This window comes from Mus caroli, chromosome 7 (assembly GCF_900094665.2).
Source record: "Mus caroli chromosome 7, CAROLI_EIJ_v1.1, whole genome shotgun sequence".
In the NCBI taxonomy this organism is placed as follows: Eukaryota; Metazoa; Chordata; class Mammalia; order Rodentia; family Muridae; genus Mus; species Mus caroli.
The window spans coordinates 117,018,092-117,032,159 of record NC_034576.1 but is presented as its reverse complement, the minus strand read 5'-3'; the positions used below and the strand labels follow the sequence as shown (position 1 = coordinate 117,032,159).

At 43.0% G+C, this 14,068-nt stretch overlaps 1 protein-coding gene across 4 annotated transcripts in view; it reads right to left on the bottom strand.

Moving 5' to 3' along the window:
• Insc (INSC spindle orientation adaptor protein) overlaps positions 1–14,068 on the bottom strand; it is a 108,525-nt gene that overhangs the window by 47,027 nt on the left and 47,430 nt on the right. For all 4 annotated transcript variants that reach the window (XM_021166905.2, XM_021166904.2, XM_029480213.1 and 1 more), the window contains 3 exons: positions 13,870–13,922; positions 11,951–12,074; positions 1,494–1,607 (listed from right to left, as the gene is read on the bottom strand). In XM_021166905.2, the coding sequence (XP_021022564.1) occupies positions 1,494–1,607; positions 11,951–12,074; positions 13,870–13,922 (291 nt within the window). The remainder of the gene's footprint in view (positions 1–1,493; positions 1,608–11,950; positions 12,075–13,869; positions 13,923–14,068) is intronic.

Genomic DNA, 14,068 nt, shown 5'->3' with positions numbered 1-14,068 from the left:
CACAGCTATGCCCCAGTGGGCTCAATCCCCAGCAGAGGGGGATACTAGAGGGATTAGATGGGAGTGGCTGGGAAGGGGAGGAGGGGAGGGGAGGAGAGGGGAGGGGAGGGCAGGAGGGGAGGGGGGAGCTTTAGAAAATTCAGATTCCATGTCTTCCCAGCTCCTACCAATGTCTCCCAGTCCTGACTTTCACAAGGCTCACACTCAGGGAAAGTTCATCATTCATTGTGAGGTGTACCAGGAGCCAAGAAAGAAGAAATGATGATTGAGACAGATGGAGTTGTTGGAGCAGGGTCTGTGCTTGTTAGCTATTAATCTTCTGAAATGCAGAAAACATGGGTAGGAAAATCTGGTTTTAAGCATGAGCTGGGCAAGGTGCTCCAATACTGTGAATCCTGGAGTGTTTGTGTCTACCAGACCACTGAGGCTCATCTCAGCGGATCCGTGTGGATCCAACTCTTTAACTGTGCAAACAGTACCAGCCTGAAGCCTCCACCAGAGGAACAACCAAGGCAGCATAGGGTTCTGTTGTTTTTATCATTAATATTCAACAAGACTCATGGCTTCCCTTAGATAGGCTATGGTAGGGTGTGGCTCAAAGCATCTGGACAAATATCTGAAACTTCTAGCCATGGCTGTTAAGTCCAGGCTACACTGGAAGCCTGGAGTTGTGTGGGCAGCTAGGAAGAGAGTGGGAGAGGTCGGGAAATGGAGGAAGCAGTGACCAAATAAGGCAAACATCTCACCAAGGCTGCCTGTTTAGATCGGAGTTTGACAAAATGAGAACTGCAGGCTTATTTTTCCACCAGCAAGACCAGACTCTGTGGTAGATTAGGGATGTGTCTTAAAATCCCACAGTTCACAAAGGTAGGGATGATGGTCCCGGGGCCTGGCCAGCCTCCAGCCACAAGCTCACAGCAGGGCTAGGATGAGAACTGCCTATAGCCCTTGCCCAGGTCTTTCCCATTGGACATGCTTGGAATCAACATTAACCCAGGGTGGGTCCCAGCCTGGGTCCCAGCCCTCTGAGGAGACTAACTAGCAGGAAGTTAAATACTACCTGTGGCTTAGATTCAAACTCACATCTGCCTTCTGGTGTTTTCATGACAGAGGAACACAGAGGTCGGGGGCAGGCAGTGGGCATTGTCTCCGTGAGCAGTACCAGCACACAGAAAGGAGGTTTTGAGTACCTGGGCCAGCCAAGATTTGCCACTTAATTTTTAAGAGGAAAATGTTCTTTGTTCCAAAAGAAATTCAGATAAGTCTGTGTGAATTTAATCACCAAAACTGGAGTTGAGAGTTTGAAGAATATCTTCGTTCTGCATATCATGTGACCTCTACAGGTCAAGTCCCTCCACCAGGTTGAATGATTGAGTCACAAAATCTGTTGGGGGAAGATAGCCCAAACACCCTCCCTACTTCCTTTGCCCCAATACTGCCATATGCATTCAAGTAAAATCTCAACTAAAGGGAACAGCAGTGATGAAATTCACCTTGGCTATGATGCGGCACAGAGGAGCCCCCTCCTGGGTCAGGCTGAACAGGTTCCCTGTGGTAGACTCCGTGATGTAGATATTGTCTGAGGTATCGATTTTTCTCACAAGTGCCTAAGAAGAAAGAAAAGTCAGCCGGTTATCTCATTTCTACCTACTACCCTCTGCTCTTGTTTCTCAAAGGAATTCCAGTGTGTCCTTGCTTCTAATAGCCTCTGTGGGATCTACAATCCTGTCCCACTTACTTGTGGGAGCAATAAGACCCTAGCTGTAGGTGAGGTAAAGATGCAGAGATGAGGAATCATTACAAACCAATAGTGCATGGAGATCAAATGAGCTCTACTCTGGTTCCTGAAGGCCTCTGCAAATACCAGTTGGTTGTGCTATAAATTCACAGTGAGAACAGAAACCACCATTGAAATAAACAAGCATTAGTGTGACACCAAAGGAATGTCCACAGCTAGGGTCAAAGAATTTTTCTCATTTTGGATGGTTGTTAGACAGGGATGAACTCCAGCTGGTGATGGGTTCAAGGGCTGAGATGAGCGTGCTCCAGTAGCATGACCCTGCCTGGGGGACATTCGCATTGGAATATAACTATGAGAAATAAAGACACGAGAATTCTACTGACAGGTAGGTAACTCCAAGAGTAATGAATGCTACACTCACCAAAGATGAAACACTCTACTGTGTGTGAAGAGGGTTGCACGTAGGACCACAAAATTAAAGAAGAGCCAGGAAAGCCATTAACAAATAAGATATGAAGATGATTCCTAGAAGAGTTTGGCTAATTTCTAGGGGAGAGAAGCCTTACAAATTGAAATCACTTCATAATCAGCCATTAGCTTTGGCACATGTAACTTATTGATTATCGGCTAGTTTTACCTACTAAGGAATGAAGTTTTTCAAATTTCCCCTGGAAACTGTGGATATGGAGACCTGCCTTCCTAGGCCTCCTCTGAGAGAACAAAATCTGCATAATATGGGTTCAAATCTCAGGTATCCTTTCAGTGGCTCTCTGTTTGTACATATGCACAGGTGTGCACAAGTGTATCTGTATATATGTGTCTATGCATGCCTGTATGCCTGTGTGCACACATTTGTTTACATGTTTATCCAGATATGTATGCGTGCATGTGTTTGTGCAAGCATGTATGTGCATGTGTGTGTATACACACACACACACACACACACACATATATGTGTGTATTTGTGTGTGTGCATGCATGCATATGTATGTGTGTGTGCAAAAATCTGCATATGTGTATATGCATGTGTATGGCTGTATCTCTCCATCTAATATTTTGATACAAAGTCTCTCACTGAACCCAGAGATCACCAATTCAGTCAGGGAGCTCAAAGGGCCTTTCTGTCTTCCCCTTCAGCTCTGGAATGCCAGACACACACCACTCCCCTGGCTTCTTTAACAAGCATGGATCTGGGATATTAAATTTAGATCTACATTTTTTGTACAGAAATCAACTTGCAGATAGAGCCATCTCCTCAACCTGTTTTTATTTTGTTTTGAAACAGAGTCTCATGCAAGTCTGGCTTCCCTTGAATCTACAGTCCTCCTGCCTCTGTCTCTGAGTGCTGAGATTATAGATATGCACTGCAATACCTACACTATTTATTTAAATATTAAAATGGTTATCTTTTTAAATAACCCTGGTGTTGGGGAAAGAATCCTTGAATGAAGATGCAGGCTCTAATCTCAGCTTGCCTTTAGCTCTCTATGCTAATCAAGAATGCATTTGGCTAAGAGCAGATTCTGAAACTAAAGTGCCTGAGTTCCATCCAATCTGGCCCTGCCACTTGTGGTGCTGTGCCCTGGCGCAGATGGTTTACTATAGCCTTTCTTTGCCTCGGTTTCTTTGCCTATTCAGTGTTGGAATAAACAGCCTCTGTCTCTCATGGTGCGGAAGCTCTTATCCCAACCTTGTCAACATGCACAGAGAGAACGTCTGCAGGTACCTACCTCAGTGCAGTAAAACATCATTAGCAGTCATCAATTTTGGGCTTGGGAAAATCAGATAAACTTCTTAGGACTTGGTTTCACCACTTACTAATGATTAAAATGAAGAGATTTGGGATCTTCACACACAGCATATTAATCTTCTATACTGGATACCCTTAGGTTAAGTGTATATTTAAGCAAACTACATTAAAAATTAAAATGTATATATATGCTTTAAGATTTGGTAGGTACCTCCCACAAGGGAGTCAACAAAAGCTAGAATTGTTAGCTAAGATTTGATTTGTCAGCATGGACCTCTGTAGTGAACGTGCAGGTTACGCTCCTTCCCCCACTGTTTCCACGAGCAGCTACACATGGAATACACACTCAAATGGAGATGTAGATTTCATATATTGGGGTCCTGTACCTAAATGATAATTACCTAATGTTCCTGATGAGTGTTTGCACTTGAAGCAAATTAGCATTAAATTAAACAATTCAAACCCAATGTCTTCTGCAATCAACTGCTAATATTAGACCATTTAAGTCTGAGAATAATTTTATGTTAATGTCTATACACATATATACAGCAATTACACCCAGATTTATCTCAAGGACAAAGAAAAGGTGTAGGCATACTTTCCTACAGCATAAATTTGGAAAACAGATCAAAAGCTCCCGAGGAAACCAGGAAGCTCTGAATGTTGTCAGTCTGAACAATGGCAGTCTTTAATTCAACTCTCCATTCACATTTGAGGATCCTGAAGTGCACACAACTGACCAAGGTCAAACACACGTAGTTAGTCCCTAGGAGCTGGACTTTGTTGCCAGTGTGATGGTTTACCCTTGTGGCCAGCTTTATTGGGTTTTACATCACCATGGAAACACATCTGTGAGTGCATCTAGGAGAGTGTTTCTAGAAAGTTTTAACTGAAGAAGGGAGGCCCATCCTGAAAGTGGGTGGTACTATGCCATGAGCCAGGGTCCCAAAATGAATAAATAGAAGTGGGCTATATACCAGCACTGATCTCTGCTTCCTGACTGATACAACTAGCTACCTTATGTTCCTGCTGCAGTGCCTTCCCTGTCATGATGGACAGCATCCCTCTGTCAACAGTAAACCAAAACAACCCTTCCCCTTTAAAGTTGCTTTTGTCAGATACTTTGTCACAGCCACAAAGAAGTGACAAATGCTCCCCAAGACTCTGCATTTCTACTCTGTAAGTCAATAGTCCCATTACTAATGTGCACATGACTTCCCTTAAACCAGAACAGCTAGGAAGCAAAGCCAGTATGCCATCCAGTCCTATCAACAGCACTCCCTGAATCCTGGTTTGCATTAACATCTATCAGTCAGTGAAGTCACCAGAGCTCTGTAAGAGGCAGAGAACTGACCCAGAGCCCTCTGCTGATACCAGGATCCTCCATAGTGATCCTGTGAAGCCACATATCCCCCATGTGAGTTCTAGGTGAGGCTGAGCTCAGCATGTCTGTGATATGGAGGTCTCCCCCAACTGATACCTTCTCTTTTTCATTCCCTAAGTCTTTCCTTCTATTCAAATCCTTTTTGTTGTCAGACTTTCCCGAGCCTCATCAGACTCCTCTCTTTATCCCCAGGAAAGGCCTTACCTATCTTGGTAACTGATGCACACTAACTTCTAAAAGTCAATTTTAGGAGGGATTGTTTGACCTAATTTTTGTTTTTTAGGAAATCAGGGAGGTATTTCCAAAAAAATATACTTCATTCTAGATCATAAGAAGAGTGGTCAAAGATTGTTAAAAAAAATAAAACAAGATAGGCTTAGTGGGGTGAATGACAAATACTTTCTTAAAAGACAGACTGTGTAGACATGAAACAACAACAACAAAAATAATACTGTTTTTAAAACCAGGAGAAAAGGGCTCTGAGGAGCAAGGATGTGTGAAGTCTATCAACTCTAAACAAGACACTAGAAAGAACAGCATGTGTCTATTGAGCATCAATCAAAAAGAACCACTGAAAGCCAGTGAAATCTGTCAGGAGATAAACAGAATTGGCTATAAAGAATTTCCAAGAAGAAACCAGAAAAATATTGTGAGACGTTTCCTGAAGCTTTAAATGGAAAGTGTGCAGTTGGACAAAGTGGGCCAAGGAGTATCACTAGGCTCCAGCAGCTCTGACAGGACAAAGCAGAATAAAGACAGACCCTGACCTATTCCTCCCAAAGAAGGTTGCACTCTGCTAACTCCCCCCTTGAATTCTGATGCCTCACTTGACCAGTGGAGGCCAGTGCCTGGAAGGAGTGATATTCCAGGACTCCCAAGACTAGGTCATAAGAAGCCTTGAGCCTTCCACCCAGGCTTCTTGGGATAGTTCTTTCTGAGCCCTGGGGTGGCATATAAGAAGTTCAAGAACCCTGGAAAAGCTTCTAGAAGAATCACTGTCTATACTCTCCATTTAGAAGATACTTAACAACCTACATACATGGGACAGAAGCTACCTGGAGGTCATCAAACTATCTTCCAGCTACATAGCATCTTAATGAAAAATGAGGAACATGAGGTTCACTCAGCTAAGCCCCACCCAGATCACTTAACCCTTACAGTCATGAAAACTATCATTGGGTTTGTTTTTATGCTTTAACAAGTTTATAAAAACATAGATAAATGCCATAAAGATCAGCATGGATGCTCCAAAGATTAGATGGATAAGTGTCCAGATCAAAGTTGTAGGAATTGGGATGAGAAACTGCTCCTGTACTAGGGAACAGGCTGGAGATATCATGACTTAGGGCCAGGGGGTGGAGGGACAGCACAGAAAGACTGGACACAGTGGACAGAACCAGGAAAAGTATCACGTGAAGTCAGAGTTGTCTCTCAGAGGTGAAATATCCCTTGACTGACAATACCCCATTTAGGAAAGTAAGTGTAGATAAGATGTGAGAACCAGAGGCTTTTGGAAGACCCCAAAGTGGGTGATTTCATTTCTTTCAAGAAGAAAAACTATCCCTAAGTCTAGACAAAAGTGTAAAACAAAAGAAAATACAATAATACAAAAGGATGTGCCAGAAAACTACAGTATATGAGAAAAGCTGCCCAGATCCAGAGGTCATATAGAGCCTGAAAAAGAGAGTTTGGTAGAGTCTCTTTGGAAGTGCTCATGTATCAGTGGAAGAGAGAGAAGCAGGGACCCAGAGCACTACTGAAACACAAAGATGTAGTCCAAATAAATACTACTCAAGTCTGAACTATTCAGAGGTCTGGAAAGATGGTTCTGAGAGCAGTGGCTGGCTCCAGAGGTAGTTCTCATGGTCCAAAGGTGCCAGTGATCTGCCCAAGAGTGGAAACCAGAAAGAAATCTTCCAAAGGAGCCAGGAGACCCAAGTCCAAAGCAATCTTCTAGTGGGAAGTAGGGACAGCAACATCGTGATATAACATTATTTGTGTCTATGATTTTGCATATTTTTAATTTTACAGCTAAAATTTCTCAGCATAGTATTATGTAATTTCCCATAGACTATCTGTATTGACATAAAAATAAAATCCCTGTATCATTCAGATGTACTCATTGTTATTTAAATATCAAAACAGCTTAATATCACCATCCACTTAAATATATGTGAAAAATATTTCTTTGACATTTTTATAACTTCTCATCATTAAATTTATATCCCCACTGTACTTTCCTCTCAAAATTTTCCTTAATGTATTAAACTTAAATTTTAAGTCATATGATTGATCACCCCTATGATACTTATCACTGATATTTGACATTTTATTTTATATACCTTTACTATAAGGTTCTAAATGTCACAGACAAACAAACCCCAGCCCTTTACCATCAGAACAATTGGTAAACATGGAAAAAGTTTAGTAACTATAAATTTTACAAACTAAAATTTTATTTTAAGCATATCTTGATGGAATAGGTATTTGAAATACATTATTATATATAATCAATAGAATTAGTCCAGCTGCTAGTAATTAATTTTATGATTTTAAGTGTTAAATAGATATCATATTTCTAGTATAAATACTTTGACAAAAAGACTTTAATTTGCTTTTTAAATAATGCATATCAAATCTGAGAAAAATAAAAATCCAAGCTCATTGCATTCAGAATAATCTGCATCATTTAGGCCTTTGGCTCTTCTGTGATACTTTTCTTTCCAGCTAATGTCACAGACTAGGGATGAACATGAAAGATGGCTTTCACTTAAGTACATACTTAAAACAGCCATTTTAAAGACTTGATATAGCCCACCACTCTTCTCTTCATTCTGATCCAAGAACCATACACTATTCTAGAATGAAATAGATAGAAAAGATAAAATAACAAGAGATTCCCACAACTTTCCTACCCCCAATTATACATTCTACCATCTATCTGAATTCAGAACCCCCCACACTGGAGAAAACAGACAATTTACAATGCTCTTCTCAACACAAAAGTGTAAAATCCTTTGGAACTAATCATGGCCCAAGGGCTTTATTGTTCCTGGATAAAGGCTTCTCCTTGACTTGATTCCCCAGCCCCAGGATTTTGGGGGCAGGGGATCTGGGATGTGTGATAAGCATATTCTAAGAAGTTACAGAAGTGCTAGCAAAACCCACATGCATTCCTGGGAGAAAAAAAAAAAGGAAAATTGAAGATCTACAAATAGATTTACTTAAAATGCTGTAATGCTGTGCTAATACATGTCTCCTGGGACTCTGTCAGGAAACTGAGAAAAGCAGTGCATCTAACGTGGTTCAAAGATCAGCAGCTCAGGACACCTAAAAGAGTCCTGCCAATGCAACCTGCGTGCTGGTAGCTCATCATATAGAGAGAGCAAAGCATGAGGGTTACTCAGTATTGCAGTGCCAAAGAATGCACACCAATGTACTTGCAAATTCCTGACTTTTCAGGATGGAGAAAAATGTCCAAATGCCCTTCTGTGAGAGCAGGGACAATTTTCTCCCATATATGGTAAATACGGTAGCATAATTAATCTTCAGTGGCTCGCTTCTCTTCGCAGGTATATGTTCATACGTGCTTGGGGCTATGGACAACTGAAATAAATACTCTGGCTGCCATCCTGCCCAGGCCACATCCAAGACTGTATTCTCTTTTTTCTCAACTGTAATGTACATTTAAGGCCTCTGGAAGCCCTGGGGATGGAATCTAAAGACTGTGCCTTTGAGACTAAGAACTGATCTATTTCCATCTTCTTGGTGTGGAAAGCAGTAGTGAGATAATGCTGGGTCTGAGGTACTAACTTTCTGAGCACTTCAGTTCAGTTTGGGATGAATCTGTACCAGTCACTTTCCTGAACACCCCCACCCCCACCCCCACCCCCACCATTACTGTGGAGACAGCCTAGACTGTGGCCATGAAGGAAACCAGACTGTCTGTACTGGCTAACATTGGTACTCAACTGGACAGGCTCTAGAATCACATAGGAGAAACATATCTCTGGGCATGCCTGTGATTTCTAGATTAAGTCAACTGAGCTAAGAAAACTCATCTTAACTGTGAGCGGCACCATTCTATGGGCTGGGATCCCAGAATAAATACAAAGGAGACCGAGAGCTGAGCACTGGCATTTGTCATTCTGCATCCTCACTGCAGATGTGAGATGACCTCACTCCTCACTGCAGATGTGAGATGATCTCACTCCTTACTGCAGATGTGAGCTGACCTCACTCAAATCCCTACTGCCCTGACTTGGACTCACGTGCAAACATAAAGTCAAAACAAACTTCTTCCCTCCAATTGCTCCTAACAGATTTCGTGGTGCAATGAGGAATGAATACATCCCTTACAAACAAACTGGAAGAAACCCCCCTGTCTGGGATAAGCAATAGAAGCGAAGTTTGTTATCCATTTGCTTTGTTCTCCTAGGGAGCTAGAAGATAAGATGGAAGAAACGTCTGGAAATGCTACTTCTCTGGCAAGTGTACTTGGGCTGTCTCTGCCTTGCTATTTAATCTCACGGCAGCCTTGCTTTACCTGCTCTGGACAACCATCTGAGCAAAATCTGAAAGTTGCAAATAGAATTAGAAGGAAATGTTAGGCCGATTGTCAGGAAATCTATACATGATTTCATGGTCATGACATCATGAAATGCCTCTCAGCCCCTAGAAGCAGACTGATTGCTGACAATGGACTCACTAAGAGGTTGGGTTATCCTTTGGGGCCATGGCTTCAGGAAGATGAAGGATGCCCCACAGACAGCTGGCTTCCCTCTGCTCCATCTTCCACCAGCCTGAACAATACCCTCCTTACCAAGTAGTTAAAATAATATCAGTACACAATTATGAAATTGAGACATTCCTGTAGCAAAATATTACTGTGTTCTTTTAAGGCAGAGCATACTTACAGTCAATATACAATCTAGAAAGGGTTGCCAAGTACCTTGTGTCATTTCATTTATCCCAACCCAACCCACTGTAGTAGCAAGGAAAGCTAGGGATAGAAAGATTAAGAGACTTGCCCAAGTATGCAAAATGACTTAGTAGCAGTCAGGATTTAAACTCTTGGTTCCAAACCATATGCCTAGTCTACTACCTCCACCCTATGATGCCCACATTCATAGAATTACAACCTGTTGAGAGAGAAGGACATTCAGCTCAATTTCAGTTTACTGTCTCTGTCCTCCAGTCATTGCTGGCCCACCTTAGCCAGGGGGCTTTCCTGGGACAGCCCTTCCCATTGCTGGGAAGCCCCACTGCTCCACATGCTGTATCCTGGAGGTTACATCCAATGACCCTCGTACACTTCTCTTGTATATTCCAAAGCATTTTGTTAGATTTTAATGCCCCTTTCTAGATTGAGCATCTCCTGACCCCTCCAAATTAAAAACAAAACAAAACAAAACAAAACAAAACAAAACCCTCCATCCCTTTGCTCTTGGAGCTTCCTCTGAGTGTACGTGATGAATAATTGTCATTGTTAACTTGACTAGATTTGGAATCACCTAGGAGATACACTTCTAAGCATGCCTGTGAGGATGTTTTCAGAAAGGTTTAACAAAGATGGAAGGCCTACTCTGACTGTGGGTGGTGCCATTCAGCATGCCAGAATCCCAGGATGAATAGAAATGGAGAAAGGAAGAAGTCTACTGAGGATTAGCAGTCTCTGTTCTCTACTTCCCTCTTCTCAGATGTGAGGTGTACACGATGTTCCTGCCACTGTGAACTCTGCCATGACTTCCTGTCACATGGATTGGTCCTCTCTCAAACCATAGGGTTTTAAGTCTTCTTCAGACTTCAATATTTCTGTTCGTCATTCACTAGATTTTCTTCCTAACATGGACCGACATGTTTTAATGCTTCAGTTTGTGGCATGAACCCTAAAGGGAACACTCTTGCTCCTCTGTGTCACTGATAACACTTGTTCACTAACTAAGAATGCCAATCTCAGAGCACCTGTGCCTGAGAGCCCCGATGTCCTTAGGGTCCCAAAGCACAAATGCAGCCTTGAGACCCTCATTCCATTTGTCTCTGATTCTAAGGACAGGAAGCCTTTGAGGACCCTCCTGTGGCAGAGATAGGAATACTTAGGACCAGCTGCACTGTCTCAGGAGTAGGAACGGGGGCTGAGGGAGGACTTGCAGGAGAATCAGGCCATAAGAGCCGGGCCCTGTGCAAAATGGGATGCACCCAGTAAAGGATAGGAAGAATCTCTGAGCTCATCAGAGAAGCCGATTTTGGAGAAAAATCAGACTTTTATTATTTATGGGAGGCTTTTATTTGGTGGTGGGAAAGAATGGTAAGTATGTGACACAGTATTCCTGAACTATAAATAACATGTAAATAGCTCTTATAATGAAAACCTTATGGAGCCTGCTGTATTGGGAGGCATCAGGAATAAAAAAGTCAGGAGAGGGAAATAATGTGTGTTTAACCCAGCCTGTCCACCTGCTCTTCACTTCTTCTTACTTTCATTCCTGGGCAAGTGTCACCTCTCAGATCACACAGCAGGTGGGGAGGAGAGATGTTAAGGACCTCGATGTAGACTCTGTTGTGGACCAGTTTATGGTACATCTTTGTCAGGCATCAGACTGCACCACACCCTCTTTCTGAAGTCAAGTATGAGTCTGCCTAGAAGCAGAGGATGACCTTTCTAGTGTTCTCTGTGGCCAGGACTTCAAAAATTGGCTTATCCCCTGCCAGTAGCATATGTTCTTCAAGATCAGCAGGACCCCTGTGTGCACTGCGAATAGAAGCTCAACAGAGAAGATTCAGGGAACTGAGAACAGTGCTAAAAGATACTCCAGGCTCTGCCACCACCTTGCCCTGTGACTCTGGCTAGATCTCTCTCCTTTCTGAACTCTAGTTTTCACATCTGGAAACTCCAGAGTTGGGTTAGATATTCTGGAAACTCTGACTGAATCTTGAGAGTCTCCATGTAGATGCTGAAGAGGGTTCTTCTCAAGAAAGGCCACTTCACATTTTCTCCCAGTCTGGCTGAATCACTCGGTGCCCCCTCCCTCCATGCTGATCCCACAGTGTCCTCTGTCTCCCAATGCACACTGACCTGCACTTCCCGTGTGAGGGCCAGCTCCAGTAGCTGACCAAAGTGCTCGCCCAGCAGGCTCAGGGTCTCACTCACGCAGGCCTTCATTGACTTCAGAACATGCTCATTTTCCACCTGGAGGCACCTGGGAGGGAAATCCAGAGGGTGAGCCACCAGAAAGGGTGCTTGGTTGGACCACAGCTGTAACTAGGGCAAACCTGGCTTGCTCAAAGCATGCTCAAAGGGCACTCTGGGGCATGAAGGTGGAGGGGAAGACAGTCACAGAAATGAGAGCACATGGGTAGCCAAGGAGGTCAAGGTCAACTGCTTTGAGAGACTAAGAAAAGCTGGCATGCAATTAGTTACACTGAGGGATGCTGTGTGGGAAGAACAGACTAGAGGGAAGACACTGGTCCCAAGAGAATCAGGGATAGAATCTGCCAGCCTGATTGTCCCCTGGCCTTTTGGTACATAGAGAAGTGCTAGACTTGTCACATTGTCTTGTTATTGGAAAGTACAATCACCAGAGAGTGGCAAAGTCAGTGGGTTCTCTGTGGGATAGTGGGCTATCAATAAGGTCAAGTAATCTGGTCTAAGTGGTGCCTAGGGTGGAGGGGCAGTTACCTTTGGAGAAGGTAGTGCTCTCTCTATAGAGCTTGTAAGAACTGCTGCCTATGCATAAACAAGCCTCAAACAATAGCAATACCAATGGACACTTTAATATGGAAAAGGTGAAGTTCGATGATCCTGCCTCAGACAAAGACCCACACACAATGACTGACTATGAGAGAAGGGTTAGCCTTGCTTCTTATTGGCTGGTCAATCCAAAGTGGTCAGCCTTAAAACTATATACACTCACCATCAAAATAGAAAAAATAGATTCGGAAAGTTGTGTGTGTGTGTGTGTGTGTGTGTGTATCATATGTATACATATATACACAGGTATGTATGTATAAAACAATAAAAATGATCAAAAGAAAAAGAACTATTAGTTGACACTGGGGACATGAAAGGGCATTGAGGGAGAAAAGTAATATGGTTCTATTTCAGTTTAAAGCTTATTTTTAACAAGAAAAACAAAGAATTGCTGCCACAATATGAAAAAAAATAAAGCTGCTTCCAAAATTTTTCTTCACAGACAAGAAAAGCAGAGAGGGTTAGTTGAAGTCCATCCCATGATCTGAGAATACTCTACCCAGAAAGGAAAAAGACTCTCTGGCTTCCCACAGATAACAGATTCCAGGTTTGAGGCATGAAGTGTGAAGGAACATGTCAGCTCACACTCAGGATATATGTCAATATGAGACTGGGTGTGTATGTGTGCATCTGAGTGTGAGCTCATGGATGTTTACGCTGTGAGAAAGTGGGGAGGGGCTGTGGGTGGATTTCTGTGGTGATATGAGTGTGTGTTTATGTGGCTGTGTGAGAGAGAGAGAGGGTGTCTATGAAGAGCTCTGTCTCTGTGCATGTGTGGATGTGTGAGTTCAGCTTTCACCTTACCTGGCTCTTGCCTTCAGATTGTAGTCCAAACCTGAAGGAAACCTTTCCCTATTATTGGCTTACCTCAAACGACTTACCTCGAACACCTAAATGCTCTCTTCTACCTTCCCTTAGCCTCTGATCATGCGACAAAAACCTCATGGGTATCTTTCATTATTTCATTTTACTTTTTGGTTTCATTATACAGTCCTTGCTGGCCTGGAACTCATTATTCAAACTATGCTGGACTTGTAATGATCCTCCTGCCTCTGCCTTCTAAGTGCTGCAATTACAGACATGCATCACTAATACTGACTTCAAGATAAACTTTTGAGGTTCCTAAGAATGTCCGGATAAAGAAACTCCAGCCTATCACCACCTGGAGACACCTAGAGAAGAGACTAGTCCATTCCAGAGCCAGAAGCTTGGCTGGCCCAGCAGAGAGCACAGGGTGCACTTACCTCTCCGTGACCGCAGAGAGCTCAGAGCATTTCTCCATGAGCAGCTTCTCCGCCTGTAGTAAAAAATGATCAGCGTGATTCCATTGAGGACCGGCTGCTGCACTGGGCACTCTGGGGCATGAAGGTGGAGGGGAAGACAGTCACAGAAATGAGAGCACATGGGTAGCCAAGGAGGTCAAGGTCAACTGCTTTGAGAGAC